Source organism: Pinus tabuliformis, chromosome 5_1 (genome assembly GCF_031772625.1).
Source record: "Pinus tabuliformis cultivar Carrire ecotype Pingquan chromosome 5_1, CPIR1, whole genome shotgun sequence".
NCBI classification, from domain to species: Eukaryota; Viridiplantae; Streptophyta; class Pinopsida; order Pinales; family Pinaceae; genus Pinus; species Pinus tabuliformis.
Genome location: NC_142305.1, coordinates 893302980 through 893327181, shown reverse-complemented (window position 1 = coordinate 893327181; position 24202 = coordinate 893302980). Strand labels below are relative to the sequence as shown.

At 41.9% G+C, this 24202-nt stretch overlaps 1 protein-coding gene across 2 annotated transcripts in view; it reads left to right on the top strand.

Moving 5' to 3' along the window:
* LOC149167677 (CRM-domain containing factor CFM2, chloroplastic-like) overlaps positions 1-18818 on the top strand; it is a 184184-nt gene extending 165366 nt beyond the window's left edge. The window contains exons 4-11 of one of the 2 annotated variants that reach the window (XM_089433085.1): positions 15620-15964; positions 16362-16518; positions 16633-16925; positions 17044-17103; positions 17417-17617; positions 17791-18040; positions 18216-18274; positions 18384-18818. In XM_089433085.1, the coding sequence (XP_089289211.1) occupies positions 15620-15964; positions 16362-16518; positions 16633-16925; positions 17044-17103; positions 17417-17617; positions 17791-18040; positions 18216-18274; positions 18384-18668 (1650 nt within the window). In that variant the 3' untranslated portion in view covers positions 18669-18818. Of the gene's footprint in view, positions 1-15619; positions 15965-16361; positions 16519-16632; positions 16926-17043; positions 17104-17416; positions 17618-17790; positions 18041-18143; positions 18275-18383 lie in introns of both variants that reach the window. The other variant, XM_089433084.1, reaches the window with a different exon arrangement.
* Positions 18819-24202: the final 5384 nt, after the last annotated feature.

Sequence of the window (24202 nt, the reverse complement as noted above, 5' to 3'; positions counted from 1 at the left end):
CTCTGACCCTTTGCGTCAGCCTCTACACTGCTCTGCGCAGCCTGCTAGACGTCTAGCCTCAGACTGGTCTCTAATGAAGTTCTGCCTTTTGCTGACTGGAAAGATGCTTCTCTGGCACTCTGGGACTCCTTCCTAGCCTTTGGAACTAAAAACATCAATCCCTCTCAGCAATTCGACTTTGCCTCTAGACCCTGCTGCGCTGCCCCAACGCCAGCATCTCTGTGGCTCTTCTGCCTCTCTGCAAATGCACTCGCTGGATCTGGAAAGCCTCCTCTAGCCTCACCATCTGTGCCCCTCTCACATTGCTTCGATTTCTCGCTCTCTCTTCGACAACTGACTGCTGCTACTTTGGAAATTGATCTGCTCAGAAATCGAACCTCTCAAGTGTATTCTCCATCACCACATCGACCTCCTCTTATAATCCTCTGTTGGAGCACCAATGACCAAGATTAAAACATAATCGATGGCTAGGATCATTTTTGGATCGATCCATGTGAGTTTCTAGATGATTCTTGTCTTGACTTAATTAATACTGATTAATTAACCATATTCCCTAAGTTTAGACTTAGGAAATATTTAAAAATTGGTTAATAATCTAATTAAGTCATTTCTAGGCAGAATTTCCAGAAACGATTTCTGGGTTTTGGAGATCTCATGTATTCTAGCCTCTCCACAAAATTTCAAGGCTAGAACACATCCGATGCTACAAAAACTAACACTCTCTCTTAGTGAGGAATGTGTTATAGTGCTACTGCACCCCCTGTTTTTGCATCATCTCTTGTCATGCTGCTGATGTCTGGCCATACTTCCCACCAACCACTGCGCAACTTTGATATATGTTGCATCTGTGCTGCTGTTGGCCTTGCTGAACTGCTGCCAACACTGCATCTACACTACAACTCCCTTTCATCTATTGTTGCTTTAACTGCAGCATCTGCAATTGAAAAGCATCCAAAATATTGAATCAACTGTGATCAGTGTAATGCGTCTGTCACCGGAGTATCTGACTGCTACCAGCCTCTGCTGTTATTTTTTGGTAGCATCAAAAGTGCTCTAGCCTTGAAAATTGGTGGAGAGGCAAGGACACATGAGTTCTAAAGAATCTAGAAACCGTTTGGTGAAATTTCACCTGGATTGTATTTTATTAAAATAATTAATATTTTTAATGGAGTTCCTAAGTCTAAACTTAGGGAAATTAAAATATTAATGGGTATTAATCAAAATATGGGTGAGAATGATCTAGAAGGCAAATCAAGTCATTTTTTAATCTTAGCTATCGATTAGAGACTTTTTCTCGACTGTTGAAGACTCAACAGGAAAAGTATAAGATGGAGGCTTGGGGTTCATTTGGAAACACACGCGGAGAACGAATTGATCTGGAGTTTGATATCTAGGGCTAGGAAGCTGAGAAATTTGAACTAAGTGATCATTTTGCAACAGAGAGGCAGTGAGAATCCAGGAGAAGGACTTTCTGGAGAATATTGACAGAGAGGCGGAGAGAGCTTGTGGAGGCAACGCAGTAGCCGGGAGAGCTGACGCTGGGACAGTCTGGGCCCACGCAGCCTTGACGCAGAGCCAGAAGGGCTAGCACAGAGGAGAAAGCTGCCTATCTCGCAGAAGCCGGAACTGCCGGGAATTGTTGGAACAGTGGGGATAGCTGACGTAGAGGGTAGAAGAGCCGATGCAGGGCCTACACAAGGCCAACACATGTTGGAATTTCTAAGTCTGACACGTTAGAAACCCTTAATGCACTTTACTGCTTTATTCCTACCTACTTGTTTTGGTAATTAACAAGTTATTTACCATGTAAATACTGGAAATAAATACAAGTACATGCTCAACACATCACAGATCATCAACTGAAGGAAATAGAAACAAGCACACAAGTGACACCGTTGTTTTTGGACTAATGTTCTTGGAAAAACCCAATGCGGGAAAACCGGTGCAGTTATCTGTTGATTTGGGGTAGCATCAGATGTGCTCTAGCCATGAAATTTGGTGGAGAGGCTAAGGAACATGAGATCTCCAATACACAGAAAGGGTTTGGGCAGATTCTAAACAGTTTGAGAGATATTAAAATAATTAATATTTTTAATGGAGTTCCTAAGTCTAAACTTAGGGAAATTAAAATATTAATGTGAATTAATATAAAACTGTGTTAGAATGGTCCAAAAGTCATGGATCAAGCCAGATCTAATCTTAGTCGTTGATTAGGGACTTAATCTCAGCTGTTGATCTGTCAACGAGAAAAGTATAAGAGGAGGCTTGAGGGTCACTTGGAGAACACACCGAGTTGATCATGGTTTCAACTTTCTGGGGCAGGGTTTGTTGAGGAAGTTGAGAGAGTGATCAGAGTTGCAGCTGAGGGCAGTGAATACAGAAGCAGAGAGGTAGAGATAGTGCCGGGAGGATCAGCGCAGCAACTGGGGAAGTTGAGGTAGAGGGCAGAAGCCGAAATTGCTGGGAACAGCCGGAACTGCCGGGAACAGCTAGAACTGTCGGGAATTGCCAGAACAGCCGGAACTGCCGGGAACAACCAGAACTGTCAGGAATTGCCAGAACAGCCGAGAAAGTTGACGCAAAGGGCAAAAGTCGGAATTGCCGGGAATAGCCGGAACTGCCAGAACAGTCGGGAAAGCTGATGCAGAGGGTAGAAGCCGGAACTGCTGGGAACTGTTGGAATTGCCGAGAAAGCTGACGCAGAGGGCAGAAGAGGCTGACGCAGTCCCTAGAGGCTAACGCTGGGGTTTTTCGTGGGGCAGATTGGAGCTGGAGCTACCAGAGTGTGTATCCGGGGTTATCGAGATTATTCTCTGTTGGGTGTGCTGGTTTTGGCACACAGATTGTATTCAGAAATTGCATAATAATAAAACCCTCAGGTAGCTGCACCAGTTTTCCCACATTGGGTTTTTCCGGGGGCATTGGTCCAAAAACAACGGTGTTACTTGTGTGCTTGTTTTGTTTCCTTCGGTTGATGATCTGTAATGTGTTGAGCATGTACTTGTATTTATTTCCAGTATTTACATGGTAAATAACTTGTTAATTAACAAAACAAGTAGGTAGGAATAAATCAGAAAGTACATGAAGGGTTTCTAACGGGTTAGATGTAGAAATTCCAACACTATTTGAGGGTTTGATTTATTAAGCAGTTTTAGAATACAATCTGGGTGCCAAATTCAGTGCACTCAACAAAGAAAAATCTCGGTAGTAGCACCTCTCTACTCGGAAGCAGATATTTCGGCTGAAACCTCGGATAAACATTTCGACAGCGTCACAGCTCCAATTTGCCCCACAAATCCCTAGCGTCAGCCTCTCTCTGGCCCAACGTCACTCTGCTTGGCTTGCGTTAGCCTCTGGAGGAACTGTGTCAGTGCTCTGGCCCTTTGCATCACCCACGCTGGCTCTCTGAGGCACTGCGTCAGCCTCTCTCTGGCCCAACGTTAGCCCAATGTCACTCTGGCTTGGCCTGCGTTAGCCTCTGGAGGAACTGTGTCAGTCCTCTGGCCCTCTGCGTCACCCACGCTGGCCCTCTGAGGCACTGCACAGCTCTTGGCTGCCTCTGCGTGAGCCCTGGCTAGCTCTACATGAACCCTTGGCTGCTTCTGCGTCCCTCTCTCCGACTACTGCGCTGATCCTCCCGGTGCTATCTTTGCCTCTCTGCTTCTATATTCACTGCCCCTCAGCGGCAACTCTAATCACTCTCTCAACTTTCTCAGCAAACCCAGCCCCAGAAAGTCGAAATCTTGATCTCTTGGTGTGTTCTCCAAGTGACCCTCGAGCCTCCTCTTATACTTTTCTCGTTGACAGATCAACGACCGAGATTAAGTCCCTAATCAATGGCTAAGATTAGATATGGCTTGATCCATGACTTTTGGACCATTCTAACACATTTTTATATTAATGTACATTAATATTTTAATTTCCCTAAGTTTAGACTTAGGGACTCCATTAAAAATATTAATTATTTTAATATCTCCCAAACTGTTTAGAATCTGCCCAAACCCTTTCTGGGTATTGGAGATCTCATGTGCCTTAGCCTTTCCACCAAATTTCGTGGCTAGAGCACATCCTATGCTACCCCAAATCAACACTCCCTCTTAGCGAGGACTGTGCTCTAGCAATACTCCTCACTGAGTGTCACCTTGATCATCCGGCATCGGTCTCTGTGCTGATGCTAGGCCTGCTACCCATCATCTGCACTACTGCATCCTGTACTGCTACCCATGGCCTTGCCACTGCCACTGCTGCAACTGTACTGCAACTCCCTCTGCATCCGTGCTGCTGCCCATGGCCCTGCCACTGCCATTGCTGCATCCGCACTGTAACCCCTCTCATCATGCTACATCGTGCTGCCCATAGCACTACTGCTGCTAACTGCTGCATTGCAACTCAGTTACTGAGAAGTAAGTAACTGATCTCCCAACTCTGACATCTTCGTCAGGCTAGAAACACTCCTGATGCTGAAGCTCCTTCTGTCACTGACAAGTGCTCCCTCTCTGACGTCTGCGCTACTGCAACAACTCCATGCATCTCGCACCGTTGCACACCTCTCTGTGCCCTCATGCACTGGTGCAACACTCTCGTGCCTCTCGCACTGTTACAGCGTGCTAGCCTCGCGCTGTCCTGGGAATCCTGCATTGCAACTCCCTCTGTCGCTCCATCCACATCCGTCTCTATTGACATCGCCAGTATTGCCACTCCTCTTCAGGGCTCCCATAGTAAGGTCTAATCCAAGAGGCTGGGTACTTCGAGGATCCTACCCCTCATTACCTATAGTCTGCCTGACTACAGCTCGATGTCTGCCCACTTCCGCTCAAGTGGTGTGTGTGCACTCATGGCACAATCATCGTCTGTCTCAACTTCCTTCTCTGCCCTTGTTGGCGTTGCCTTGGTCTTAGAGGCCTCTCCCTTACTCTTCTTCCTTGGACACTGGGTTGCATAATGACCCAACTCCCCACAGTGGAAGCATTTGTCCTTGGAGAGGTCCTTCTTCTTTCATTTCTCCTGCTTTCCTTCAGATGCGAGGGCAACATCCTCCTCCTCCTCCTTGATTCTGATCCCCTTGCGCTACTTCTCGCCTTGCTCAGCCTTTTGATCTCTTCTTGGCGAAGAGCAGTGCATATTTCTTCCCAATTTGGAAGGGCCGCCTTGCCCAGTATGCTCTAGACAAACACCTCCCAGTCTTATGAGACTCCGTTCAAGGCTGTTGTCGCCATCAATTCTGGATCCAACATTGCCCCTATGGAAGTCAGCTGATCCGGATCTCCTTCAATCGACCAAGGAATGGGTCGATCTGTTCTCCCTTCTACATCTGGTATGATCACAGTTGATTTTCTAGTAACATCCTTCACTGCACAAAAGTATGTTGGTACAATTTCTTTAGGGCCTTCAACATCTCATTTGCCGTTTCCTTTTCGGCAATATGTGGTACTACATGGTCCTTGACTCCGTCAAGAATGATGCTTTTGGCCCTCGCCATTGCCTCCTCGTACTTGTCGTTATTAGCTGAGTCAACTGGGATAGCCATCGTCCTTAAGGTGAAGTGCTTGACACGATTCCTGTCTAGAACATATAAGATTCTGGCCTTCCAGACTACGAAGTTTGAGGTTCCGTCCAGTCTGTCCTAGTCTCTTACCCCGTTCACTGCCATCTCGCTACTCCTCTACTTCCCTCCTGGAAGTTCTTGGTATGACTCCCTCTGAGCCTCAATTTTCTTCCTGGAAACCCTTCTGCCAATGTCGAGATGCCCCCACTTTGATCCTTAGTGCCGCTGCACCACTGGTCTGTATTTCTTTGCTAGAAACCCTTGTTAGCAACTCCCTCCTCCTTGGTCTTGCCCTGTTAGGTACTGTTCTGACTAGAGTACCCCACCAACTCCACTTTGCAACATAACCACAGCCTCCTAAACCCCAACAAACTGAAGGTTAGAGCTCCTAGGCTTTGCGCAATCCCGGTACCGGCAAATCAACCTCCTCAGCCAACTGTGTTAGCCCTCCTGGCCTCTGCGTGAGCCTGCCTTTGCCTCCCTCAGCCTCTGCGCTGCCTCTTCCTGGCTCAATCTTGATGACGCAGGCACTACGTCACCCCTTCCTTGCTGCTACTCTGCTAGGAACAACTTCTGTCACTCGGGACAACTATTTTCTGTTGTTGTTGCTCTGCTCGGCTGATGTCCTCAGTTCTCCTGTGATCTGCAACCACCCTCTGATACCATGTTGGAATTTCTAAGTTTGACACGTTAGAAACCCTTCATGCACTTTACTGATTTATTCCTACCTACTTGTTTTGTTAGTTACCAAGTTATTTACCATGTAAATACTGGAAATAAATACAAGTACATACTCAACACATTACAGATCATCAACTGAAGGAAATAGAAACAAGCACACAAGTGACACTGTTGTTTTTGGACTAATGTCCCTGGAAAAACCCAATGTGGGAAAACCAGTGCAACTATCTGAGGGTTTGATTTATTAAGTAGTTTCAGAATACAATCTGGGTGCCAAATCTGGCTCACCCAACAGAGAAAAATCTCGGCAATAGCACCTCTCTACTCGGAAGCAGGTATTCCGGCTGAAACCCTGGATAAACACTTCGACAACTTCACAGCTCCAATCTGCCCCACAAAACCCCAACGTCAGCCTCTAGGGATTGCGTCAACCTCTCTTTGGCCCAGCGTTAGCCCAACGTCACTCTGGCTTGGCCTGTGTCAACCTCTGGAGGCACTGCGTCAGTCCTCTGGCCCTCTGCGTCACCCATGCTGGCCCTCTGAGGCACTGCGCAGCTCTTGGCTGCCTCTGCATGAGCCCTGGCTGGCTCTACGTGAACCTTTGGCTACTTCTACGTCCCTCTCTCCGGCGATTGCGTTGATCCTCCCGGTGCTATCTCTGCCTCTCTGCTTTTGTATTCACTGCCCCTCAGCGGCAACTCTGATCACTCTTTCAACTTTCTCAGCAAACCCAGCCCTAGAAAGTCAAAATCTTGATCTCTTGGTGTATTCTCCAGGTGACCCTCAAGCCTCCTCTTATACTTTTCTCGTTGACAAATCAACGACCGAGATTAAGTCCTTAATCAACGACTAAGATTAGATCTGGCTTGATCCATGACTTTTGGACCATTCTAACACAGTTTTATATTAATTCACATTAATATTTTATTTTCCCTAAGTTTAGACTTAGGGACTCCATTAAAAATATTAATTATTTTAATATCTCCCAAACTGTTTAGAATTTGCCCAAACCCTTTCTGGGTATTGGAGATCTCATGTGCCTTAGCCTCTCCACCAATTTTCGTTGCTAGAGCACATCTGATGCTACCCCAAATGAACAACGCAGAAGTAGCCGGGGTTAGCGAGTCTTGTCGGATCAACCAGAATTTTGCCAGGTGAAGTGAGGTAAAACTCACTCAGATTTTCCACCAGAGTTTTCTCTGTAAAGGATTTCTAAATGAGCATCCTAGATTTGTATTCAGATATTTTTCCCACATTGATTTTTTCCGGGGACTCTCGTGTCAAAAATAAGTGTGTCCTATGTATCTTGTTCTTTGTTTTGTTTTCTGTTTCATGAGGTCAAACGTTTAATTAGTGTAGGCTGCAGAAGTAATTTGCTTCAGTATTCAGAAGAATAACTTGGTTAATGTATGTTAAAAATCATGTAGGTGAAGTAGATTTAGATTTGCTATAGTAGGTGTTCCTTTAGTGTAGGAATTTTCACATGGTATCAGAGGATTGATTTTGAAACCGGGAGAGTAGATCCAGTGCTGAGCAGTGAGGCCGAAAGCTGCACTTGGCAGTAATTCGAATCCCCTTGAAGGGTTTGCGCAGTCCTTGTCGGGAAGCAGATCCGAGGAAATCTCTCTCTGAGTGAGACAACGGAGAGGTACGATTTCCAGTTCGTGAGTTTGTAGAGGAAGAGGGAGTGACACAGAGCCTCATCGTAGTGCTTGAAGGGCGCAATTTCTGTCGGGGCAGAAGCCACTGGAAAAGAACGAAGACACGTAGAAGGGGAATTTTCTCCTTAGAGAACTTTCATCCAGAAAGTTCGAATTTCTCACTCGCTGAGCAGCTGAGTAGTGCTAAGCAATGTCTAGAGGACTCAGTGCGACAGTTGGGTGAGATGGCATCGCATGGGCTCAGAGATTAGGACAGGTTGGAAGGTGCTTCCAACTATGTTATATGGAAGACCAAAATCGTAGCTGTTCTGGAGGAATATGATCTCGAAGCCTACATCAAGAGTACTGTGGCTGTTCCTGCCAACAACAATCAAAAGAAGTACAAGGCCGAGCAGGGGAAGGCAAAGAAGCTCATTCTCGATGGAGTTTTATATCATGTGGTCTCACACTTGTAGCGCAAGGATACAACTCGAGCGATGTGGGAAGCCTTGTCTTCTTTGTATGAAGGCTCTTCTGAACATCGGAAGATGTACCTAGAATAGAAGTTACAACAGACATTGATGCAGAAGGGAGAAGGAGTCAACTCCTATCTTCAACGTCTTTAGGACACCAGAAACCAGCTTGCTGCAGTGGGGTCCACTACTCAGTCTACCGCGATGGTAAGGATAGCCCTGAATGGAGTTTCAGATGAATGACAAGTCTTCGTCCAAAGTATTTTGGGCAGGGAAAGACTACTTTCATGGGAGATGTGGGTAGCCCTTCAACAGGAGGAATTGAGGAGGGACCTAGTTAAGGTCAACCTCAATGGCAGTAGTGGGAGTGGCACGAAGACCAAGGAGGAGGAGGAGAACACAACTCTAGCATCAAAGGGACAACAGAAGCAGAAGCGAAAGAAGAACATTTCGAAGGTGAAATGTTTCAGATGTGGCGAGTTGGGCCACTTTGCATCCCAATGTCCTTTGAGGCAAAAGGATAAGGATGAGAAACATGATCCTAAGGCTGCTCCAACAAAGATTGACAAAGATGAGATTGCCATGAGTGCCCACACATCTCTAGGAGGGAGATGGGGTGATATTGAGCGATAGTCGGGAGGACTACATGTGGGCAGGATCCTTGAGGAGTCCACCTCTTGGATCAATTCCTTGCTACAGGAACCCAAGATTCAGCAGTAGCAAGATGGACTTAGTGTCAAATGATGTAGTGAATTGTTTGGAGTATAGATGTAGTAGCTTGGGACCAGACACTGATCAATGTAGAGCAAGGTTGGTAGCAGTGTAGAAGTCAGCAGCAGCGTAAAAAGGTTCAGAGGGTTAGAGACTAGTAGCAGTCAGATTCCAACATTCATTGTATTATGCTGAACATAGTTAAGTTCAGTTAATTTTGGATGTTTTTCAGTTGCTTCTCTCAGCAACTGAGTTGCAGTATGGATGCGGTGTTAGCAGTGGCAGTGCTAGCAACATAGCAGATGCAGCATTTGAGAGGGAGCTGTAGTACAGATGCAGTAGTGGCAATGGCAGTGTCATGGGCAACAATATAGTAGCAGCAACAACACAGTGCTGGTGGCAGCAACAATGCAGAAAGGAGGTGCTTTAGAAACAAAGCAACATGTAGGTGGACATTGTTGCTAGAGCACTTTCCTTGCTAAGAGGGAGTGTTAGTTTTTTGGTAGCATTGGAAGTGCTATAGCCTTGAAAATTGGTGGAGAGGCTAAGGCACATGGGTTCTAAAGAACCCAGAAATCGTTTGCTGAAATTCCACTCGGATTGTATTTTATTAAAATAATTAATATTTTTTGATGGAGTTCCAAAGTCTACACTTAGGGAAATTAAAATATTAATGGGTATTAATCAAAATATGGGTGAGAATGATCTAGAAGGCGGATCAAGTCATGTTTTAATCTTAGCTGTCGATTAGAGACTTAATCTCGACCGTTGAAGACTCAACAGGAAAAGTATAAGATGGAGGCCTGGGGTTCATTTGGAAACACACACGGGGAGAACAAATTAATCTGGAGTTCGATTTCTGGGGCTAGGAAGCTAAGAAATTTGAACTAAGTGATCATTCTACAGCAGAGGGGCAGTGAGAATCCGAGAGAAGGACTTCCCGGAGAACACTGATAGAGAGGTGGAGAGAGCTTGTGGAGGCAACACAATAGCTGGGGGAGTTGACGCTGGGCCAATCTGGGCCCACGCAACTTTGACGCAGAGCCAAAAGGGTCAGCGCAGAGGAGAAAGCTGCTTGTCTCGCAGAAGCCAGAACTATCGGGAATTGCCGGAACAACCAGGATAGCTGACGTAGAGGGCAAAAGAGCTGACGTAGGGCTGATGCAGAGTTTGAAAGGTTGACTCAGGGCCAGCGCAGAAGTAGCGGGGGTTAGGCAGTCTTGTTGCCGGATTAGCTGAAATTCTGCGGGGTGAAGTGAAGAGACTTAATCTCGACCGTTGAAGACTCAATAGGAAAAGTATAAGATGGAGGCCTGGGGTTCATTTGGAAACACACACGGGGAGAACAAATTAATCTGGAGTTCGATTTCTGGGGCTAGGAAGCTAAGAAATTTGAACTAAGTGATCATTATGCAGCAGAGGGGCAGTGAGAATTCGAGAGAAGGACTTTTCGGAGAACACTGATAGAGAGGTGGAGAGAGCTTGTGGAGGCAACACAATAGCCGGGGGAGCTGACGCTGGGCCAATCTGGGCCCACGCAACTTTGACGCAGAGCCATAAGGGTCAGCGCAGAGGAGAAAGCTGCTTGTCTCGCAGAAGCCAGAACTGTTGGGAATTGCCGGAACAACCAGGATAGCTGACGTAGAGGGCAAAAGAGCTGACGTAGGGCTGATGCAGAGTTTGAAAGGTTGACTCAGGGCCAGCGCAGAAGTAGCGGGGGTTAGGCAGTCTTGTTGCCGGATTAGCTGAAATTCTGCCGGGTGAAGTGAAGTAAAACTCACTCAGATTTTCCGCCAGTATTTTGTCTGTAAAGGATTGCTGGATGAGCATCCTAGATTTGTATTCAGATATTTCTCTTGCATAATAATAAACCCTCAGAACTGCTGCACTAGTTTTCTCGCATTGGGTTTTTTCGCGGATTATTGTGTCCAAAAATAAGTGTGTCCTATGTATATTGTTCTTTGCTCTGTTTTCTGTTTCATGAGATAAAAATTTAATTAGTGTAGGCTGCAGAAGTAATTTGCTTTAGTATTCAAAAGAATAACTTGGTTAATGTATGTTAAAAGTCAAGTAGGTGAAGTAGATTTAGATTTGTTGCAATAGGGGTTCCTTCAGTATAGGAATTTTCACATTTGCACTGTCTACTGAAGACTCTGCGCTGTTGCTGGCCCTCCACTGTGCCAATTGCATTGCTGTCAACTCTGCACTGTGCTCCCCAGCATCTGACTGCTGCTAGTCCCTGCAACTGTCACTCTGGCTCTAACTGCATCAATTGCCACTGATCCATCCTGCTACTAAAAACTCTGGGCCCCTGTAGCAAGGTATTGATCCATGAGGTGAACTCCTCAAGGATCCTGCTCATCTGTAGCACTCTAGGGCTACAACAAATCTCCCCACCTCACTCTTAGAGGTATATCAACAAAAATAGCAAAGTCTTCCTCCAGTCTAGAGGACAACCTATCGATATTTGCTGAAGCTGCCTACTGGTTCTGCTTCTCCTCCTTGTCCTTCTTCCTGAGAGGACACTGGGTACTGTAGTGACCAAGTTCACCACATCTGAAGCACTTGACCTTCGACAGGTCCTTCTTCTTCTTCCTCTGCTCCCCTTGTCCCTGATTGGGACCCTTAGATGCGAGGGCCACATTCTCCTCCTCCTTCACCTGCTTCAATCCACTACTGCTGCCACTGATAGAGCTCTTTAGAAGAGCTTGCCTAAATTCCTCATGCGGGCAAGTCAGCCCACATCTTGTCCCAGTCTGGTAACTTGTCTCTGCCCAATATGCTTTTGACAAGGACCTGCCAGTCCTCGGAGACACTTTTGAGTGCCAATCTCACAAGCTCTGTGGGTTGAGGCACTACCCCAACAGTTGACAGTTAGTCCCGGACCTCTTGAATCCTGGTGAGGTAGGGGTCTATGCCTTCCCTTTTCAGCATCCGGATGAGTCTCAGCTTCTCCAAATACATCTCTGCTGCTCGAAAGTACAGCGATACAACGTGGCTAGAGCATCCCGCATTTGCTTGGCAGTGTCTTTTCCAACTATATGTGAAACAACATGATCTCGGACTCCATCTAGGATCGGCCGTTTCTCTCGTGCCATCTCCTTCTTGTACTCTTTCTGTTGATCCACATCCTAGGGAACTGCTACCATTGCATCAATATAGGCTTTCAGGCCATATTCATCTAGAAGGAAGGACATCCTTGCCTTCTAGATGACATAGTTGGAAGCTCCATCCAATCCATCCTGATCACGAAGCCTAGCAGTGGCCATCTCAATGAACTGCCGAAAACTTCCTCTTTCTTTTTGCTCAACTGCTGCTCTGCTATTCATACTCCTTTCTAGAGTGAGAAGATCTGCTCACAACCACTGCTGATCTGCAAAGAAAAATCGAACTTCTTAAGACTAGAAGTTCCCTGAGGAAAATTGTCTCTGATTGTTGATTTGCAAAGAAAAATCGAACTTCTTGAGACTATGTAATGTCCCAAATGAAATAAATTTGGAGCAAACACTTCACATAAAAATATTTCTTCAAATTCTAACCCAAAATTTCTTCAGATAAAACTTTTATTCATAAACACTAGATTACCATGTAAAATTTAACTAGAGCACTGCAATCCCATATCACTTAACTAGAGCACTGCAATCCCATATCACACTGAACAGGGAAATTCTCAGCGTTATTATATTAGATTAACTAGGGTATACATGCACATACAACCCATATAGTTGAGATAAACCAGCCTCAAAGAGATGTACAATAATGCCGCAACCGACCTCCAAAACAAACTGAAAATCAATAAACTGCAATCTGTGAACCCTAAATGGATCCACCAAGGGAAGAGATTGGTGCTCACCCACTCTCACTGACACACCCGAGGGTTTCCATCCTGGGGCCACTGCTGAAGTAGAGAACCGGGTTCTCAAACCTCTCCACAAGATTAAAACACAAATCCAAGATGTCCCAAATGATCTTCTCCTCCTCTTTTTATAGATCTGATGGATATATCTCCAAGCCTCTAGAAGCATCTTATTTTATTATTATTCTAGAAGCTTCTCCATTGACTTTATCTTAAGTGACCCCTTTTTATTTTATTTTATTTTACTTAAGTCACTTTTGGCCCATTTCCTCTAATTAATTATTTTTCCTTAATTAAATGACTAATTAAAGTCATTTTTAACTAAGGAAAATGGTAAATCGCCCACCATACTCTCTTCGGCCACTGGAAGTCACTTCTCAACATCCCATCCTGTAGATCTTCTTGTTTCGGTTCCAACGAGCTATTACATTGAGGTGTTCCATCAATTAATCTCCCTGGAATGCCACCTCGAGCATAATTAATTAAGTTATGCCGATAATAACCCTGTTTTACGGGAATTATCAGAAAGTCACAGAACCAAAAACAAGATGTGCGGAGATGAATATGCCAAGCGAATGCCATCTGACCCCATGAAAACTCCTCAAAACTCCATTGGAACCCCTGATGACATAAACCTGCTCCACTGACTTGGCCATCCCCTGCCCTGGAAATCCACCCTGGTTGTACTATGAAGAAGAATAAAAATGGGGCATTACAGTCCTTCCGCCCCAAGATTGCTTTCCTTCAAGCAATCCAAATCTGTGGACCAATCTGGTGGCCCATTGCAACTGAGATCCAATGCCTAGATCCCATACAAACCACTGGTCCACGTCACGCCTCCAAGCTATCGAAACATGACTAGATCCTCCAGTACCCGAATCCCATGCACATCTCTGACTCAACCTGCTACTAGTAGATCCACCTGGATCCCAATGCCACCAAGAAGGAGCATCAATGCTCCATGGCTCCTGATGTGCTATAGCTTCGGCTGTGAATGCTTCCCCACCAACTGCGTACTAGCTCATCACCTCTCTCCAATCCAACCTCGGGCATAGGCCAAGGTCATCCCCACTCTGCTGATGCAGGGCTAATGCTATGGAAACACTGGTGAACTGTCGGTCCACCTCCCACTGCTCACTAAAACATATAGTAACCTCCTCATCTAAGTGCCCCTGTTGTACTGTGCCCCAAACTAAGGTTGATACTCCATCAAAAGGATACCAACTCATGATCTCCTGCCAATCTAATGTATGGACACTTGTGCAAGGGATACGTCTGCTATGCTGAAACTGGTCCATGCTCAACTCTTGAGGCTCTACCCGGTCAATCAAAACATGTCCAAGAAATTCTGCCTTCCTCCCTCTAATGGGAAGAAGTGGGCACACTGTGCTGCAAGCCCTATCTATATACTCTTGGAGAGGGCTGCTCCCTGATGAGTCAAGGAGTCAGTGTAAGCGTTAGGGTACATACAAGGCTTGGTGCTCTTGATTAAATACTAATTCCATACCCTTGTACATGACAAAATCCTGTAATCTTGAAAAACTGTTAAGTCTACCAGATTTTGAGTGAGATCTAAAATTCTACTTTCTCCATATGAAATCCAATGAGGTCGGAAGTTGGAACTACTCTCAAACACGCTGAGTCATTTCATGGTAATGTTAAAAATGTAAGTAAAAGGATGAAAATGAAAGATAAAGGAGAATGTCACTTTTACTTTAAGAATTTAACATTACCATTAATTACATAGCATTAGTAGGGCCTTAGGATTTAATATTAAGCTTCTCCACTCATAAATTATTGTTTTTAAGGAAAATTATGGGGGGACGCCCACAAGCACCCCTTTTGAGGAAACACATCCCCCACTCTATGAAAATGTTTCCTCGTGTCTCCCTGTGTCTCCCCAAAAGGGGGATGTGGGGAAACGTTTCCCAAGGCATCCCCCTGTCCCAAGTGTGTAGGAAGTGTGAAGTGCGTGCACCCCACCTTCGGGGATGCATCCCCATGGAAGACTGCTATAATAAATCATATTTCTATAGCATTCTGAAATTGCTGTAAATTAATTCATATTTTCTTCCCAAGCTATGTTTCCCAACACTTTGTATGATTCTTCATACAAATAGTAGTGAAATGCTCCACATCTCTGACATTTTACTTGTCTCCATCCAATTTTTTTTTTTTTCAGTCAATAAGAGAGCAAAAATGGATTATATTTGTGCATTCAATGACACTTGTTTCCCAACACTTTGTATGACTATGCATACAAATGCTAGTGAAATGCTCCATGTCTCACATGCTACTTATCTTCATATCTCCATATACTTTTTTTAAATATTAAAATAAGAGGGCAAACATTGATAATAGTTACACATTCAATGGCGCTTGTGTATTGAGTTTACATGTGCTCTGCATGCATGCTTTGGCAATCCACTGCACAAATATCGATCACAAACAGTGTGATGTAAATTACAATACTACATATAGGTCTTTATGTTATAAGAAATTTTAGCTGATACCTGCTTGCTTTGTTTCACTAACTTCTTTCCAATTCTAGTTCAATTTTTTCTAGGAAGGGACTAATCATTACATGGCTTATCTGTTGTTTTTAAAAGTTTTTTTAGAATATCGAATAAATATGTGCTTTATATATGATTAATAATTAATCTTCAATATGGTGAATGGCAATTTCTGGCATATTATGAGTGATATTTTACAGTGGCTCACAGGAGGTTCGCTGCTCTCAAGAGATGAGGAGTTCATTGTTTTCTACAGAGGAAAGGACTTTATCCCTTCTTCTGTTGCTACTGTATTAGCGGAGAGAAAGGCAATGATAGAGGAACTTGAAGAGAAGGAAGGAAAAACACAGTTGATAGCAACCTCACTGGTTCTTTCTGCTGGTGAAACAGCAACTAGTGATTCAAGTAGAGTAGCACAAATTCCAGAAGCAAAAAAACCATGGGAAAAATGGATTGATAGTGAAGAGCAGAGGAAGATAAAAGCAGAAGCATTGACAGCCAAGCGGCTTGCAGTAGCTAGAAGGCTTCATAGTAAGCTGACCAATGTAAGTTTACATGCATATATCTCCACTCAAAATCCTCAAATAGTTTAAATAATATGTTTTACTGATTTATTTCTCTTTGTTCTATCCAATTCTGTTGTGTAGTTTAATATTTTTTGAGCAAGGTAGATGCATATATCATTCTGTTAAAGCAACAAGGTAGTGAGTTTGCAAGGAAAATAAATTTCTCAACTGTTGTTGAAAATAAAATTCATCCTTTTCGTTTTAAGCACATTTACTTTCTTGTATCTTGAGTTTAATTGGTGTTTCATAATGGGTTAGGTTGATATGCTGTTTAGATTGGGGAAATAAAATCGCACTTTTGTTGAAATATATGCAGTTCAACTGAGCTTAACTTGAGTCTATACAAAGAATCTCATTGGATATTCTGGATTGACAGGCCTTGTCAAAGAAGAGTAAAGTAGAAAATGAATTGGGTGATATAGAAAAGCCCTGGGAGCCTGCTGAAATGCCAGCGGACAGAGAGACAATAACTGAAGAAGAGAGGTTCATGTTACGTAAACTTGGTTTAAGAATGAAACCATTCTTATTGCTGGGTAAGGTCTATTGTTTATCACGAGAAAATCAGCCTTAGGGTCTTTCTTATTTTTATTGTCAGTCATCAGTATATGCTATCTAATTTACATGCGTTCTCTCATTTGATACTTCAGGGAGGCGAGGTGTCTTTGATGGTGTGGTAGAAAACATGCACTTGCATTGGAAGTACCGGGAATTAGTAAAAATAATTTCAAAAGAGAAGAGTGTTCCACAGGTTAAACGCACAGCAAGATTGCTGGAATATGAAAGTGGAGGAATATTAGTGGCAGTGGAATCAGTATCCAAAGGTCATGCCATTATTATATATCGTGGTAAGAATTACCGGCGTCCTGCTGTGTTGCGGCCAAAGAGCCTCTTGACTAAGAAAGAAGCATTAAAGCATTCAATTGAGATCCAGCGGCATGAGGTGCTCTCCTCACAAGTTTACTGCTTTTAGCTTAAACTCTCATAAAACCTTCATGATTGTTTTCTCTATATAACTATATTCTTTTTGATATTCTCTTCTTTTGGTGAAAATCTTGCAGTCACTGAATCTTCAAATTTTACGACTGGAGAGAAATATAGAACTGCTGAAAAATCACCTTGTATGTATCTCTCACTAAGTGCCCCAGTCCTTTTTATTTGTATGCATTTAATTATTGGGGAACTAATATACTTATCATGGTTCAAGTGATAGGTTATTGTAGTGATTGTAGATTATTGCAATGAAGGTTTACAGGAAATGTCTGCTTTGTAATTATCAAATGGGCATAGGCAGAGGCACATAGCTATAGCTTATTATATATAAATATGACCACAAATGTGCCCTAGAAATTTTTAAATGCAGATTCAATATTAGAGAATGATTTTAGTAGACTGTAATCACTGATATTTTCTAATGGTATTCTTCCCCTTTAGAACAAAGTGGAAGATGAAAATGAAGAAATCAGCGAATTGTTGATTGATGAATTGGAATCTACTAATTCTGAAGACGAGGATGAAATTACTCTGCAGTCGACTGAAGGAGCAAGTTCTGCAAATCCTTCCAAAGATGAAGAAGAAACTACTTTGTATTCAACTGAAGAGTTGGGTTCTGTATATCATCCTGAGAAAGATGAGGTGACCAACTTAGGTTTGGTTAGTTCATTAGGACAAATCAATTATAGTGACTTAAAATTAAAGCAAGTTATGCACTTCTATCTTCACTACTGGGTATACATCCTGCCAAAACATATTTGATTTGATTTTTAATGTTACACGTTATACTAAAGATGTAATTTTTCCCCACACAGGATGAAGGTGAAGCTGTACAGTTTGATTCCTGTGACAGTAACAGTGAAAATGAAGCCAGTGTTTCCAATTGCCAGTCAGGAAAAAATGCAGCTCAATCAATAAGTGACGACAGTGGTACTGTGGATTATCATACTACAAAGAACAAAATGCCTGATAATGTGTATAGAGCTAAACCACTCTCAAATAAACAGAGGCTTGTACTACGGAAACAAGCTCTAAAATGGGGAAAGCCAGCTCAATTTCATGTTGGTAAGCTTTTGTGTTCCTCCAGTCATGACACATCTAATGTGGAAATGTCAAAATTAACTTCTGCACAACGTTCCCCTCATGGTATTAATGCTATTCCATTCAGGAAAGAATAACGTTGTACATGGCCTTGTTAAGTCAATCCGTTCATATTTTGAAAAGCATGCACTTGTGATAGTTGGTGTGAAGGGCCGGTCAAGGGGAACTCCTATTGCAGAAATTGTGTTCCAACTCAAGGTTAATCGAAAGACTTTTTTTTTAATGGTATTAGTTAGATCACTGTTCTACATTTAGACATGGAACACCCTTAACCAAAGCTGATAAAACATGTTTAATGTTTTTTCAGGAAGCTACAGGAGCAGTACTGGTATCTCAGGAACCAACCAAAATCATATTATATCGGGGCTGGCCAGAAGCTGAAGAAAAATTCTCCTATAAAAAGGCAGGGGAAGAATCAGAAGAGATGTCTACTGAATTATTGACAGCTATTCGGAAAGAATGTGGTCTGAAAGCACAAGATGACACTGAAAATATTCAGAATGATTCTACCCATAAAGTTCATGCTGATAATGAAATTTTGCAGAAGATGGCTGAAGAAGATTGCCAACTTGCAATGAATTTTCAAGGATGAGTAGTAAAGTGCATTGAAAAATGACAGAGACAACTGATCGGATACATTTGCGATGGATTTTCTAGATGGTTCAACAGTGTGAACAGGACTCAGAAGGGGCAGCCTGTTTTGAGCCCACTTGAATGGGTTGTGAAGGTAATTCATTGGGGACAGTGAAATTAATGGTAATGATAAATTCATTCTGAAACTTGTATGACTAGATTGTGGAGAGGTCAGAGGGTCAAAATTAAGCTATCAATGAAGGCTTGTGTTCGGAAAGGAAATGATTCCCTGAATTTCAGAATTAGGGCAACAGGTGATCAGTTTTTGGTGCTCTAGGGATGACATTTATGGTCTGCACTGTAACTCTTCAAGAGGAACTGCAAGAATTCAATCTGATTCTGCTGATGAGAATTGCCTTGCTTGTCAATGCTGCTGCATGAAAAAATATTCAATGTTGTCATTAAACAGAATTTCCATCCACTAGTAGTACAAGTGGACAAACTAGTGCGAGGGGAGAAACATTTACATGAAAGAGAGAAAGACAGTCGGTGTTCAAACTGGAGCTAATGAAAAAGTCGAAATCGAGAACAGATTCTATATTTATGAGATATTTCCTTTGGTCCCATTTTCTGTCTGAAATGTTTATTTGAGTTTGAGAGATTCTGATCAGTGCCATCATCTTTCCATCACTTTTGAAATTTGCAAAATCCAGAGAGTATCTTTCAATACATCCACATGGGATCTATATTATGAGTGTATATTGAAGTCATCCTATAAAGTAAACTCGATGTTATGTAAATTGTTGATTCTTAATTGTTCCTTGCTTGGAATCCTAATCATGGATGCTTAATTGTTCTGTCAAAGGATGCCACTATCTGCAGTGGTTCTTTTGAATAGAGGTGTATAAACATAAGAATGTTTTATATAGCCACCCCCCCTTAGGCAGATTCATGTGATTTTCCAGCGAAAGCCACGCAATCCTTAACTGATCTGCTCTACTGATGTTTCAAGCTCCACATAACTAGGTTTTTCGAAAATACCAGATTTTCAATGCTCCCTACATGTATCATTTTTACCAATTTTGAGAATCTTTCCAGTGGACTGAAAACATCCCCCACTATAAAGATTTTCAAAGATTTTTCTGCTTTATATGTTGCAACAGAAGGTGTGTTTTTGTTGTTGATAGTTCTACTTATGTATTGACTACCGCTGCTAGGCATGAGAGCTAACTGACAGCTAGCCTGGATATGGACTGCTGCAAGACTGAGTTTATTAGACGTTGAGAGATGCATGTGATAATTTGAACCACTTTGCCATTATACTACGTCCTTATTTCAACAGATTCTGCATTTTACTCGAGAAACAAGTCTTCGGTTTAAGGACTTACTATACTATCATGTTAAATCCTTGTGGAATGGTCTTTGTGATCTTAATTGTGACAAATGCCTACCTCGACCTTGTATAAAATAATTAAATAAAATGTTGATAAAGTTTTCGCATCGGCAAGATAGGTCATTGATTACTTATCTGCAACCCATGAAAGGAAGTCATTATCTATTTTATCCCTTGGAAAACTCCATTAATGCTATGTACATGGAAATGCAAAATCTTGGAAATCTCCGTCAAGGTTATGTACATGTAAACGCAAGGCCTTAACAAATCATCGAGGGCAAATAATTCAAATAGGATAGGTGTCAGGCCATTAGAGAACCAGCGTGGTTAAAGGCACCCCATGGATCTCCAGGCAGGGTAAATAGTTCAAAGAGGGTAGATGTCACGTCCCTAGAGAACTAACATGGTTAAAGAAGGCAACCCATGGATCTCGAGGCATGGGGCATCGACGTCTTTTTAACTGATGGTGAAATCAACTAGATTGTACATGACTTGGACTATGCCTGTCATTCTTTTCTTAGTTAAGTGTTTGTAGAATATTTTTAACTTTAGCATTAACTTGAGCAATTTCTCACAGCGGTAGTCTAACGAGGCTTTAAATTTATCTGGAAAATTATGGAAATTCCAACACGATTTTGAAAAAATATGGCAGAATTTTTTATAAATCCAGGTTACAGCTGTCAAGCTTCAACATTTTGGGTACCCCAGGGGTTTTTGATGGCGTTGAATCCATTTCCACCATCAAAAACACATTTAAACATTCCTCCTGCCAGATCTTTTTAAAATAATTTGCTGGATTCCATCCTTTTTTGGCCGTCCGAACAAATTTGCTGCCTTGGTAGACGACACCATTTCTCACATAATGTACAAATGCATCATAGAATTCAAGTACATGATATGTGTGATGGGTGGCCCTTGGCCTAACACCCGAAGTACATAAACCAATATGCAAATACAATGTTAGGTCTTTTACAAAACTTTGCGCTTGGCCTTTACAATAGAATCTTGGCACACATTGAATTTATGAAATGATATTTTAAGGTCCACGAGACAAAAAATAGTCTATGAGACCATTAGTTCCTTGATTTTTTCTTTTTGCAATTCAATTATTTTCCGATTCAAATTGATGATGAGCTGGCCCAACCTTCCAACAATCCATTTGCTAAAAAGACAATGCCAAGAAATTGATGCTAACATGTTCTCATAACTTTCTCTGATGTTTTTGAATGCATCACATTCCAAAATGAAATGTTTTTCCGATTCCACAGCCCCAGACATACAAAATGTACACACCCATTCTTCCCAAGCTTCTTTAGGCCTTTTCCACCGTCTTGTTTCACACCGAAGTTGATTTGAGTTGGTCATTAATTGAGCAATAAGAACCTTTGCCCTGCACAAATTGCTAGCTCCAATGAACTCTTTTTGTTGTAGATCACACGTAGGATTGAATTCCTCAATATAATATTTCTTTTTTCTACCCAACTCTTTTCCCCATACCTTTTTACAAAACTTCTTCATAACAAAATCTTTTAGCTCCTTGCTATTTGTGGATAGGCATTGAGGTAGATATTCCATTTTTGCATCCAGTGTAGTTTTGTTTCATCCATGTTTTCTTTCTTTCACTCATGCCTTCATTGAAGATAACATTAGGCCATCTACCTACTCTCATTTGCTCAATTCTTTTTAGATATCTTATGGGCCGCACCATAGCAATTGCTTCAATGGGAGTTGCTTCTGTTTCACTCAACATTATCTCATAAGGCACTGAACTTTTTATTCTGGATTTTCTCATGAACAAGCATTTTTGGATTTTCTCAATTTGTTTCCATTTTGAGAAGGGAGTGCTGCTAGCCCACAATTCACACCCATATAGCATCACTAGACAAACTAGGAGTCTAAAAAGCACTTTAATCATTTTCCAATCCCATAACTCTGCCTCTCTGCATCTGTTTTGAAGAACATATAATGCTTTCCACCTTCCTAAAATTCTCTTCTTTATGCAGTCTTCCCAATTGAGTTTGTTGTTGAAATCAATCCCAAGGTACTTGTACTCATTTACTTCTTCAAGAATGTTGTCTTCAAAGAAGAAAGTATGCTGGCTCTGCTTCTTTTTATTAGAGAAAATCATTATTTTGGTCTTGCTAGTATTGACTTGCATCCCCATTGCTCTACAAAAATGCTCAGAGCATATAATGCATTTGCAATCCATGGGCCGATTTAGAAATCAATACAATATCATCAGCATATAAAAGAAGCTTTATCAAAAACTCCCCCAACCGAACACCATCTCCACCTTGCAGATTTAGCCACTCTTCCAATTTATCAATATATAGACCAAAAAGGCTAGGGGATAGAGGGCAACCTTGCTTGACTCCAATGTTACTTCTAAAGCTTTCTGAAATACCTGCTAAGGTTCTAATTTTGACTTTCACTTCTTCATAAAGTTTATGGACAACGACTCTATAATGCACAGGAATTTCAAGTTCCTCCATTCTACGCCACAACTTATCCCTAAGGATTGTGTCAAATGCTTTTTTAAAGTCAACAAAGCAGCGAAATACTTCTTCTTTGTCCTCTCGAACCTTTTCAACAATGTGTCTCAACGTGATACAATGATCCATTGTTGAATGTTTCGGCCTAAAATCCGCTTGTCCTCTTTCCCTCTTTTCTTTTACTTCTGCCCACTTACTAATACTATCTTCTACCATGCTGCCGAAAAGCTTTGCAAACAAAGGATTGATAATAATTGTTCTATAGTTGGATGGATTATTAATGTCTCCACTTTTAAAAAGGGGTATTGCTAGGCTAGTTGTCTAGTCTCTTGGAAATCCTTGTTGAATGATGATGTTGAATATTTCCATGATGTGCGATGCAAGAGCGTTCATTCCCCATTTTAGATACTATGCTCGAAGTTCAACCAAGTCCTTTGCCTTTCCTGTTTTCAGCGTCTTAATTCCATTCTCCACCACCTGTAACGTGAAGAGCTTTGAATTTGCGTTGATCCTAGGGGGGGCTCCGCCTCAGATTCTTTCTCATAGAGTTGCTTTGCATATTCAAACCATTGATTGGTTGTAATATTATTTTCAATTTGCTTCTTCCTTGGTTGCAGCTTTTGCCAGAAAAGCTTTAGATTATTCTTGTTTAAATATATTAACTCTTTTCTCCTTGTTTGCATGAACTCTTCTTTTTTCCTTTTTAGTATCTGCTTATATAACTTTACATTCATCTTCTCCTTTCCTGCCTTTTTCAAGGTTCTCCTTGCTATTTTGCATTCTTCATCAAACCAAGCATTTACAGGAAAATAATTTGATTCTGATTTCCTATTTTTTGCTCTTTTGCACTTCTCAAGTGCACTTCGAATTATATTTGTTAACTCATGACTGTTGAAGCTTTTGAAACCAGTTTTCTCCTTTCAAATTAATCTCTCTAACATTGTCTTGAAGATAGTACAATTTTCTTGTGTTAGAAGAATTTTGCCCCTTGATAGTGATTGTCAAGAGCATTGGGTTTTCCTCCTATGCTGTCTTTCTTCTAACCATGATAACCTTATATAAATTGGGTTTGGTCTGATTTTAAGTCTCAAATATGCTTTCCAATACCAACTTCGTCTATCTTTTCTATCAAGCTTTGTGAACACATCACATAGTCAACGACACTTGCCCCATTGTATGTGTTGCAAGTGAAGTTCCCATACATTTTCCATCTATTTAGACCATTGCAAATAATTAAGTTGAAAATCCCACACAGTGTAAGCAACTCTTCTCCAAAATGATTGCTAACTTTGTCATCTTCTGAACACTTCACCCATTGGGGATTCTCCTCTTTAGTGAGCCAAATAGGATTGTTATCCTCTTTGCAACAAAGAATGCTAGCTTGATTATTTGTTGTACTAGCATTGAAATCTCCCACTAAAATAACTTCTCCCCGTTGAGAGTACACGAAAATATCTTTTTTTAAAGCTACATATGCATCCTTGCTGTCAAGCCCCTTATTTTTGTAAGTTTTTGAGACTTGAGGGGCAAAATATCATGCTTCAATTCTTATGCGATTCTTATTCTTTGATATTTTCAACCATAAATATTGTTTATTTGCATCTTCTTTAATTAACTAAATGTGACGACCTTCTTTTTCTTTCATTAAAACTAGTATTCCCCCATACC